General features: G+C 48.4%; 1 protein-coding gene across 1 annotated transcript; it reads left to right on the top strand.

Moving 5' to 3' along the window:
- The first annotated feature begins 2,086 nt into the window (after positions 1–2,086).
- LOC114784474 (zinc finger protein 503-like) lies at positions 2,087–4,067 on the top strand. Its single transcript, XM_028969910.1, has 2 exons — positions 2,087–2,491; positions 2,697–4,067. Exons 1-2 carry the CDS (start codon positions 2,264–2,266, stop codon positions 3,960–3,962), a joined length of 1,494 nt encoding a protein of 497 aa, XP_028825743.1. The 5' UTR covers positions 2,087–2,263; the 3' UTR covers positions 3,963–4,067.
- Positions 4,068–11,832: the final 7,765 nt, after the last annotated feature.

Raw genomic sequence — 11,832 nt, 5'->3', positions numbered from 1 at the left:
GCACAAAGCATTCCAGATTGTCCAATCCTGTCGCATTTAGCATTAAAGCAACGCAGATGGACCAATAAAAAGGAAACTACGGTGTCACCGAGCACATTAAACAAGTTTTAAACAGAAAACAGAATGTTTATCGTCTGTTGAGGTATGTTCAGAAGAAATACGCTTCGGAACTAGAAATGAACTAGAAGGATACTGAGGTATGTTCTATATAAATAATATGATACTGAGGTATGTTCTCTACGTATTATAAGCTTCTGAGGATTGTTCTGTAGAAATAATAAAATATTGAGTTATGCTCTAAAAATAATATTATAGTGAGGTATCTCTACATATTATAAGCTTGTGATGTATGTTGTGTAGAAATGATAGAATACTGAGGTATGTTTTAAAAAATTATATGATACTGATGTATTTGTTCTAAAAATGTTATGTTCTAAAAATGAAAAGATACTGAGGTATGTTCTCTACATATTATAAGCTTCTGATGAATGTTGTGTAGAAATGATAGAATACTGAGGTATGGTCTATTTAAATAATATGATACTGAGGTATCTTCTCTACATATTATACGCTTGTGATGTATGTTGTGTAGAAATGATAGAATACTGAGGTATGTTCTATATAAATAATATGATACTGAGGTATCTTCTCTACATATTATAAGCTTCTGATGTATGTTGTGTAGAAATGATAGAATACTGAGGTATGTTCTATACAAATTATATGATACTGAGGTATCTTCTCTACATATTATACGCTTCTGATGTATGTTGTGTAGAAATGATAGAATACTGAGGTATGTTCTATACAAATTATATGATACTGAGGTATCTTCTCTACATATTATACGCTTCTGATGAATGTGCTGTAGAAATAATAAAATACTGAGTTATGTTCTAAAAATTAAAAGATACTGAGGTATCTTCTCTACATATTATACGCTTCTGATGTATGTTGTGTAGAAATTATAGAATACTGAGGTATGTTCTATACAAATTATATGATACTGAGGTATCTTCTCTACATATTATATGCTTCTGATGAATGTGCTGTAGAAATAATAAAATACTGAGTTATGTTCTAAAAATTAAAAGATACTGATGTATTTTCTATACATATTATAAGCTTCTGATGTAATATTAAAAGGATACTGAGGTATCTTCTCTACATATTATAAGCTTGTGATGTATGTTGTGTAGAAATGATAGAATACTGAGGTATGTTCTAAAAATTATATGATAGTGAGGTATGGTTTATAATAAAAAAAACTTGGTGTCTACACAAGTAATAAGCCTCTGGGATACTGGCTGTCCTTTTGAAAAGCGTTTTACAACCTGAAGCTGAGTCTAAAAGCAGAAAAGGCCTGGTGTCAACAAGTCTCGAATCTCTCTGAAATAAAAATCAAACCAATTCTCGGTGTCGGTGAGCAGAAGACGTTTTGTTCTAGTTCTGGTCAATTTACATTTATCCACTTTTAATGGAGTCGTCAGCTCGGTTCCGACTGGAAATACGAGGCGCAGCGCGGAGAGCAGTAAATAATCATATTTGCATGAAGGAACCCGCTCATAAACATGCCAGGGACGAGAAATATAGATAGCGGGTTTCGAACTTTCTATTTAAATGTCATGAAATATGGCACGGGGGAAAAATGTGTTCCCATTAAGGGATAATGCCGCGTATTTGGTGTCTGGTGCGCGCCGCGATCCATCATTCAGACAATAAAGGGAGTTCTCGGCTGACGCGGGGAATTTATGGTCGCCCTTGTGCGCCCTAATAACTCAAAAACCCCGCGTCGGGTTCTGACGGGCGTTGCCGAAAACAGCCACCCCGTTATCAATCAGGGAGGGAAAAACGCGTCACCTTTACATGGGGAATTTGCATTTATGGAACATTCGAAGTGAATTTTAAACCTCGTGCGTAATTACGCGCGGTTACGTGGATTTGTCCCTTTAAAATCTCTGAAAGGGCGGGGGTGGGACACGAGTGGAACGTCACGCCCCCCCCCCACCGGTCCGCCAATCGCCTCCGAGCTCCTTCTGATTGGAAGGAAGCCGCCGCCGACTCGCAGCGCCCAGCCAGACCCGGAGTCGGAGTCCGAGACGCGCGGAGCTGCAACGGGACCTTCTGCCAGGACCATGCGGAGCTGAGGAGCTTCGTCTGCGGACCCGACGCCTCCGCGACCCCCCGGCGGACCCTACGAGATTTTTCGTTCCTCGGTCGCCACCGACGCGCGTCGTTTTACGCCCCGAATGACAGCTGGGTCATGATCACGTCGCCCCCGGCGTCCGCCCCGAACAACCTCAGCGACAGTCCGGCGTGGGAGACCAACAGCGGCCAGCGACTCGCTCACTTGGCGTCCCCGGCGGACCCCGTGCGACAGGCGAACCGTCTCCCCATCCGGGCGGTGAAAATGCTGACGGCGCGGGCCGGACACCTTCTGCACCCGGAGTACCTCCAGCCGCTCCCCTCCACCCCGATCAGCCCCATCGAGGTGAGCGTCCCCCACTGAGCCGTCGCCACAATTCACGGCGGTTTTTTAGAGACGATTTTTAATATTTCTCCCACGAACCACTAAACTGGTTCCGTGCGTAAAGCGCGCTGGCACCAAACCGGACATTTCGGTTCCTTTCCCATGTAACGTGTATTCTGTCCGACATAACGCGTAATAATTCATCTGTGTTCATTATTCGTCGCAGCTGGACGCCAAGAAAAGTCCCCTCGCCCTCTTGGCGCAAACATGCTCCCAGATCGGGAAGCCGGACCCCCCGTCCTCGTCCAAACTCGCCTCGGCGACCTCGGGTGGATCTGGCGACAAGGACCCCAAGTGCGGCCCGCTGAAGATCAGCGACATCGGCGCGGAGGACAAGTCGAGCTTCAAGCCCTACGCCAAGTCCGCGGACAAGAAGGAGCCGTCCTCGGCCGCGTCCGCGGGAGACAAGGCCTGTTTCCGCGTACCTAGCGCCACCTGCCGGCCGTTCACCCCCAGGACGGGGAGCCCCAACTCCTGCGCCTCCGCCTCGCCCCTGCCGTCGGACTGCAAGCCGGCGGAACGCGAGGATAAAAAGGAGGGCGGCGCGCCCGAGAGGACGTCCGGCGGGGACTCGAACCCGCACCAGGAGGCCGCGTCCAAGGCGCCGCCCGCGTCCGACGCGAGTCCGGCCGGCCTGGGCTCCGGCCTGGTGGCCCCCGTGTCCCCCTACCGGCCCGGACACACGGTGTTCCCCCTGCCCCCCACCGGCATCCCCTACCCCGGCAGCCTGGCGGGGGCCTACGCCGGGTACCCGCAGCCCTTCCTGCCGCCCGGGGTGTCGCTGGACCCGACCAAACCCGGCGGGCCGCTGCTGAGCGCCCAGTTCTCGCTGGGCTGTGGCAAGGCGGGGTCCAGCCCGCTGTCCGGCGCCTCGCCCCCCTCCATCGTGTCCGCCAGCCTCTGCAGGGACCCCTACTGCCTGAGCTACCACTGCGCCGGGGCCGGCGGCCACGACCCGGCCGCCCTGAAGCCCGGATACCCGCTGGTGTACCCGTCCCACGCCCTGCACGGCGTGCACCCCTCGCCGCCGACGCTCTACCCGTACGGCTTCATGCTGCCCAACGACCCGCTGCCCCACGCCTGCAACTGGGTGTCGGCCAACGGGCCGTGCGACAAGCGCTTCGCCACGTCCGAGGAGCTGCTGGGGCACCTGCGCACGCACACCGCCTTCGCCGCCGCCGACAAGCTCGTGGCGGGGTACCCGGGCTCCCCCTCCACGCTGGCCGCGGCCATGGCCTGCCACATGCACGTCCCCACCGGCGCCGCCCCGCTGCGGAGCCCGCACCACGCCCTCGGACTCGCCGGCCGCTACCACCCGTACCCCAAGAGCCCGGTGCCGGTGCCGGTGCCCGCCGCCACGGGGCCCTACTACTCCCCGTACGCGCTGTACGGCCAGAGGCTGACCACGGCGCCCGGCCTGGGCTACCAGTAGCCCGCGGGGACCCTCCCGCTCTGGGATCGTTCCGAGGAGGGAAGGCGCCCCGAAAGGTCACGTGGTAACGAACCCCGAAATTACAATGTGTAGAATTATGCAAATGGGAACTTTTTTTTTTTTTTTTTTTTTTTTTTTTTTTTCTTGTCTCACCTGGATTCGACCCTAAAGTTCGCCGCGCGGGACTATTTATTATAGCGACAGAAGACTAATAATAATTCATAATAAAGAAGAACGGATCCCATGACGGGGCTATGAATGGGATTATTTTAGCTTTATAATGTATGCAATATGCTTGTGGGATTTTTCTTTTTTTTACTAACTTCCAAATGTGTCCTGGTGTTATTTTGAAATGTCACATGCGTTCGAGAGTGCTATTTTTTGTACCTCTCCTATTCAAAAAAAAAAAAAAAAAAAAAGAATATACAGATAATTTAATAAAAAACAACAGTAATATTTACTTGTGCATTTTAAACGGTGTGGAATTGTTTGAAGGTGTTGGTTGTGTATTGCGTGGGTTGTAATCATCACGCGGCCTCGGTTGCTCATATTAGCCTGTCTTTGTTTCACATTTTTATTAAAAATCCACGCCGCGAGTGCGATCCTGATGCGGAGACGTACCACATATTTTAAAATAGTTTTACTGAAACTCCAAGAAAAACACAGGGTGCTTTAGGAGAGCCCCAGACTAGTGCTGAACATCGTCACGCAGATCAACGAGATCATATTTTTTTATGTATATATATATATGCAGCGTATTTTCCCAGAATGCCTCTCACTATCTGAAATAAAGACGATGCGTGTGGCGTACGGTGCAGTAATGAAGACGAGCGAGGCCCTCAGCGGCCTAGCCGCAGCTCCCCGAACGCAGCCGACTGCGTCACGCTCCTCCCAGAAGGTCAAATCAGCATCGGTGGCGGTCACGCCCGGCCCCGTGGTGATGTGGCTTTAGCTCAGCAGCGATGGTCTCCGGATACAAAGATACAACTTCAGATCAGGTCCTTTCATCCAGCGTTTCAGAAAAAGAAGGAGGGAAAACCATTCGGGAATTTGGGCCCCGCAGTCCGGACTTTGCCGATGTTGTAAATGACTCCGGTGGCTGGAAATGTCTGTTGATGCTGGAACATCTGCAGACATGTAGAGAGGAACTCTATCATTTATCAATAACTTCATTATTAGAATGGGTTTTAGTGCTCAGCGGCACTGGTTATAGAGCCAATAAAAATGGACAAAATTTTCTATTCAAACCGCTGGAAAAAGGGGACATGTCTTTCTCATACATATAAATCTGACAGCGTGACAGAACCTGGTGTTGGGGAAGGACCACAATAAAATATTTAGCATGCTGTATCTGCGTCAGACGCTGCAGATGTGCCTTCATATGGCACGCCGGTAAATGTCCCTGTCACCTTGACACAGGCGTCCGCGTGCGTCAGCATCTGGGAGCCGTTACAGTCGACGTCCCACCACGTCCACGATGTGATGGAGAAGAGGGCCTGAGCGTTGGGGGATGTTAACAAGCTGAGGGACACAACCTAGCAGCTCGACCAGGAAACCACCTTCTTCTTCTAGATTTTTAGGATCAAGCAATGAAGCACGAATGTTCTGCAGCAGTGAAACTTGTGAACATTCTTCATTGGAGAGAATTGGACTTTTTTTTTTTTTTTTTTTTTTGCTCCTCTGAACGTTTCTATTTGTGGATTAGTGGATTTTTTTTTTTGACGTTTGCGTTTGGACGGTATGTGGACGTGTGAGAGATTCATGGTGAGAGATTCATCTTGAAGCAGTGGAGACACCAGCCAAACACAAAACTGACCACCCCAATCGTCAAAATGTCAAGACATAAGCATAAAAAAGCGAAAAAATGCAGTGTGATGATGTGAAAAACATGCATAAGAGATGGCTGGGAACAGAGAAATACTTCATCTTACATTCAGGGTCTGGACAAAACCAGTCGTAATTCTGAGAGATGCCACCAAACACACTATTTTCGATTAATTAGTCTTGGGGAAAAAATGTCCTAAAGGTTCTAGCAGATACCGACCACTGTGTTAATGGTATGGAATTCCCAAAGCTCCAGATGTCCTGACCAGACAGCGGCTTTTGCGCGTTCTTTTTTCACTGCATTAATCACGTAATAAATTATTAAAAACTGACACAGCTGGAGGTTCCAACCCCGTCTGGGTCTTCCGGCCTCTTCTAGGTCCATAACTGGCTCGTTTTTTTCTGCTGGACGTTCAGTGTCACCCAGTGTCCTGCTACATGTACTTATATGGACCAACGCGGGAGGTTTTTACACAATTAAAGACACCAGCGGTCATTTGAAGAGAAGATACTACTTTTTTTTTATAGTTAGGATCTCCTTCGTACCACCAACTATGAGAAGATATTTACTCCACTCTACTGCGGGATTAATGGCTGTCCCATCCACTTTCATATCTTGCCAATGACGTGACTTCGATTCATCAGAAGCGGATGAACGAGGACGAAGGAAATGGGGCCAGCTGCTCCATATTTCTCCTCCGCCATCAGGCTCTGTTCGTCGGATGGGCGGGCGTGGCAGCACGGAGAGGATGAAGAACAGTGACGAAGGGCAGCCCGTCCGTAATCGTGCTTTTTTTGGTGATGGGGGCGTGTTTCCTACTTTGGACGGGTTTTGAGAAGTCAGGGGGGGGGGGTTGCCAAATCTCCGAAAACCAGTGGTCAGTCAGCAGAAGACGTCCTGAAGCCCTTCGTGGTACGAAATTGTCTCTGAAAACGACTTGCTGACATGGACGTGACTCCTCGCGGTCGCAAACTGCTGATTAAGCCCCCTCCCCGAGAACCTGAACAACCTCAGCACGTGGAAACTCTTACCGGCAGGTCCCGTACGAGCTGGAGACCAACGGCGAGCAAGATGAACGGAGACCTCCAGCAGCAGCAAACAGCTGTATAATTTAAGAGAATGGTGTTGGGTTTTACAATTCGACTTGCCGTGTGGTAAGCACGTGGTCTTCCTCCCTTGGTCAAGTCTCAGCACCTTTATATCGCAATAAAAGCTCCAAAGTTTCAGAAGGTTTTATGAAGAGTTTCCTGAACGGTACAGATGAACAGGTTGGGGAGACGAGTCTTCGGTGAAGCTGCTCTGATGGTGGTCTGGAGATGTAGATCATCAGCAACTTGGAGGTCTCTGAGCTGTTGTTGATGGTTTAAACCTGCAGTTGACTTGCTTGGGTTTAATCAAGGCTGCAGGTTCGATAACGTTCCTCCTGTTCACCAGACGAGGAATAGTGCAGCAGATGATATAATGCATGAAGAACTTGGGCCTGGAATGTGCTTGGAGCTCGGCGATGGAAATAAAAAAAGACAAAGGCCACCATCTGATGGAAGCATCAGAGTAAGCTGCAGCTCATCATTACGTCTTGGCCGCAAAACCCCATCAGTTCTCCTCCATCTGGATTGCGCATCAGTCTTGGTGTTCTAAAATTGGATCGGGAGAAAACCATTAATCAAGCCATGACCTGGGGAAAAAAAAGACTCCCATTTGTCACTCTTCCTATTCGGGCCTTACAGGAATAGTCTTCCGGAATGAGGCACGTCATATCCACTTCATTTACACCGCGGGAGACGATAAAAGCGGCTCGGGGGGCCGGATCTGTGATGGGAACGTGGCACACGGTCATATTTCTGTAAATACTCACGGACAATAATGCACAAAAATGTGTGTCTGTATTTGTTTGCGGGCGCAAAAGCAGAATACAAGTCATGTCTGAATAGAATTTTCACAATTTTCTGTGGTTTTGGTGAAAATGGATGGAATTTTGTTTAGAGATTATCAGTATTTTAACATGAAATCCAAGCAGAAATACAAATTAACAGGCAGAATGAGTGACGCCCGTCTATCCTGACAGTGACAGCCCGTCTTCAGGCTTTTTCCTTCTTTCTACCACAGACGAGCTGTCTGTCAAGGCGCCTCTGAAGCCACAATAAATCGAGGCTGAAGGCCTCCGAGATGAGCAATAACGGGAGCGTTAAACATTCCTGTCATTTGTGTGTAGGTAACCTTCACGGCTAGTCTTCTCCGGAAAAAATCCTCTTCTTTTAACGGATTATACTGGAAAGAGCACGATCTCCTTATTTTATTACATGCAAATTGTCGTTTTCAAAATGTAACTTTTTTTTTTTTAAATTCACCATTTCTGAAGATTTCTTGATTAAACTAAAATGTTCTAATATTCAGATTCTATTAAAAGACTCTAAATTTCTCAGTTTAAACTTTTTTCAAGAAATGTTACTTTTACACACCAGTTAAAAACCTGGATTTCTGTAGAAAAATGAAGCGTTTATTGATTTCTGTCTAACATTTCCACGTCGATTTCAATAAAGCATATTTTTTAAAAAGGATTCGGTAGCACAGACGTCAAGAGCGAACCGTCACCGGACTTCCTGTTTGGCCGCCTCCTCGCTCAGCACTTTATCCGGAAAGATGGATGGGGTTTCTTCCGCCGGCCCTGCCGGCATTAACAAGCCCTAATCGCACCGCGCAACGTAATGACGTGCTAATCGCCAATCTGTTTCCTGCACCTGTTCCGCCACGCTGCGGCGAGATGAACGAGCGCCGTGAAATCAAGACCTCAGAAAAAAGGCCGGGCGAGGAGGTGGGTGTCGAGGGGAACGGGCTCCCGGGAAAGAACCGCGTTTCTCACCGTTCCCGGCTCTACCTGCCTCCGAGCTGCGTAGTTAACGGGTCCGGAGATGACCTGCGGCTTTCTTTACCCCGTGGGGCCGAACACTAAATGAGGACATGACTAATTGCCGCGCAAAGCTGTTTGGCACATGAACGAAGGGGGGAAAATGCAGGCGATCTCTGAGGCCAAAACCGGCCCCCGGCTGCCCCGTGTGATCTTGGCGTTGGCCCTGGGTGAACATAAATCACGGGCCGCTTACGCCGCGGCCTGACGCTACATTACACCGCAGTTTAGACATGGAGGAGACCCCCCCCTGCCCCGCCTAAATATGGCTCCCAGCGGGTTGCAGTCCACGTGAAATGGAAAACAGATGGTGCCAATGGTCAGCTGAAGATGAAGGAGCACGATGGAGCGAGCGATGAAAGCGCTGGTTGATCACGTTCGGCTCCAGGTCGAACAGCCAAAGGGAACTCCAACCCACTTCCAACGCTCCCCAAAAATATGCACAAACCTCAAATGAGTCCATCAAATTGCATTTATGCATAGTTGCCCTGGAAAGATTTTCAAAATATTCACCTTGTTGTCACGTTCAGTTTCCATTCAATTTACAGACTTGTGTCCAAATAAATGGTCGTACGATCAAAAACCAGACATTTGGACTATCATTACGTTGTGTGGAATTCAGCCACAGGACACTGTTTTTAAACTCATGCCAAGCGCAGCACGACACATCAAGTATGGGGTTTGGTCAAAGGCCTCTGCACGATTTACATAAATAATTTACTTAAAGGAAAAAAAGTGAAGTGATCTTGAATGATGTTTGTATTGAACCATCCAGAATGAGGAAGAGGCGTGTCTGCACGTTGTAAACCGTGCTTATTCTCTTCGTCAAGAGGTGGATAACCACCAAGTGCTTCTTCTTACGTAAATCCTGTGCCGCCTTTGAGCTTATGCTAGCTCAAGTACTGTTCCTAGCGCTAGTTTGAAAATAGGGCCCCACACGCTAACGCTGTTTTGCACTCCGGCCTCCATTATACACATTTTATTTTTGCGTTTTCTTTGCTGGGACGAAACTCCCACATTTCAGCTTCTGGGTGTGATCACACCTCATGAAAAATATCACATCTCAATATTATATCCACAAATCCATTGTCGCTATATTGTTACTTTCTGTAAGGGCCAGTGAGGGTATCCTCCCATTAATAAGCGTTTGGGTGCGACGGTAACGGTATATCAGCACCGCCACTGCCGTTGAACCTGAGGAGGTTTCATTACAGCCGCCATCATTCACCCTGACAGGGCAGCCGCAGCCCTCATGACCACAGAGACACCGGGAGGGCAGCGACATTTTTCGGACTCATTTCACTTAAATAACGGGTCACGTTAATAATCCTCAACGTTCGGTAAAAAAAACCCTGCTTTTTACACGGATAGCACATCTTCAACAACTCCCCTCTCTCCCCTCCGCCTCACACTCATTCACTCATCACGTCTCACTACAAAGGGACGCGCCCGCGGATGCCATCCATCATGCCGGGCCTTTTATGGCCCGTCAAAAAACCCGGCACGCTGTCTGAAACGAGGATCGTCTCCGACATGTAATGACAGCCCGACGCTCCAGAGGAGAATTAAAAGCTCTTTGAAGGGGGGGACGGGGGGACGGGGGGTACAACTGGGGTTTCGACTCAAATCTAAATCAGAGAAGAACCTGTTTCGCGATCGCGACGTATCGGTGCAACACCGACACACGTGGAAAGTCGTGCTCAGACCTCGGTGACAGACACGCAATAGATTGCTGTGTAAGTCCACGTTTTCCTGGCGCGTGGGGCGGGGTCACGAACGCCTGGCCACAAGATGTAAAAAGTGACTGACAGCTGACACGCGCCCTGCTTCCAGCGTCCACCGTCCACACGTCCTACACAGGGTGACCAAAAGTGTTCACGTTCATGAGGACGTCCTACGCGCCCACATGTTCGAGAATAACAGGACACCGCCCTTCACATCCTCATCCGAAACACAATTAGACCGTTGTCAGCATGTCACCGATACGGCGTGACAGCCGACCCGACCTCCAGGAATAATTCATCAGGTGGCGAGGACACGCGATACGTCCAGGGCCTGCGGCGGCGTCCCTTCAGCCCACGTCCTGCAGGGCCCGTGCTCCACCAAGAAACTAGGAGAACATGCGGCGGGCGCAATTACTTCTTACGTCACCACTCGGGACAATTAGCTGCGAACAAATGTGGGGACAATTACCCTGGAGCACCTCCTGCAGAACACGACGTGCCGCAGCGTCATGTTCCTGCACCAGGAACGCTCACCAGGACGTACCTTCACGTGTTGGATTAGTGAGCTTTGAGTAGACTGCTAGTTCACATGGTGACTCTGTTTGTGAGCTGAATCGATAAGTGCTAGTTGTGACAGCTTTGATTTGGGATGGGGTACCGATATCGGGCGGGCAGGGCCGATCCATTTACCAATTCTAATATTTCATGTTTAATCCTTGTGTCTGCAAATATTCTTTTTTAATTACATTTTTTTTTCAGTTTTAAAATTATGTTTCATATACAAGAACACCGTTTTTCAACTTTGCACTGCAATTATCTTACTTACTAATAGAAATATTTCAGTTGTTCCCAATACCTAGTTGTGAATTAGAAGGAATTTATTTCATTGGAAATTCTGTGCTTTTTTGCTCCATGAATAAGACATGATGTGTGATTTATGGCACATATAACAAAAAAATTGTAATACTTAAGTAAAAGCAAAAGAGTCTATATCAGTTATAAATCACCCCTCCTTTGATTAGTCAATTTGATTATATTTTTTATAATTATTGGTTTTGCAGATAAAGAGTAGTAAATAGAATCAATAATTCTAAATCTCATGTATAATGCAAGCTTTATTTTAATATAGCATATAGATATTTCTGTAAGAGCTTCTGAGCCAAGGCCCATTAGTGCGTCCATCAGTGAACCAACTACAACCACAAGTGCAGCCGTGTCAACATCACTCGCCATCAATTATTCACCGCGGGCCGATCCGGAGCTCTTTAAACGTCTCACTCTTCCACGTACCCCCTCGTGAGGCGTCCGGAGCCAGGCTGCGGCCGAACCGTGGCATTCGGCTCCCGTTCTCAAGGCACTTGTCAGGCCCCAGAGGTGCCCACGCCTGGCCGGAAAAAGACTCAGCTCTCACGTGGC

The sequence above is a fragment of the Denticeps clupeoides genome, chromosome 2, assembly GCF_900700375.1.
Source record: "Denticeps clupeoides chromosome 2, fDenClu1.1, whole genome shotgun sequence".
NCBI classification, from domain to species: Eukaryota; Metazoa; Chordata; class Actinopteri; order Clupeiformes; family Denticipitidae; genus Denticeps; species Denticeps clupeoides.
The sequence above is the reverse complement of the archived record's forward strand: the minus strand, read 5'-3'. Positions and strand labels throughout refer to the sequence as shown.

Excerpts from the sequence above, each read along its gene's own strand:
- LOC114784474 (XM_028969910.1), top strand. The coding sequence starts at position 2,264 with ATGATCACGTCGCCCCCGGCGTCCGCCCCGAACAACCTCAGCGACAGT. Across the intron at positions 2,492-2,696 it reads CCCCGATCAGCCCCATCGAG|CTGGACGCCAAGAAAAGTCC; the intron begins GTGAGCGTCCCC and ends TATTCGTCGCAG.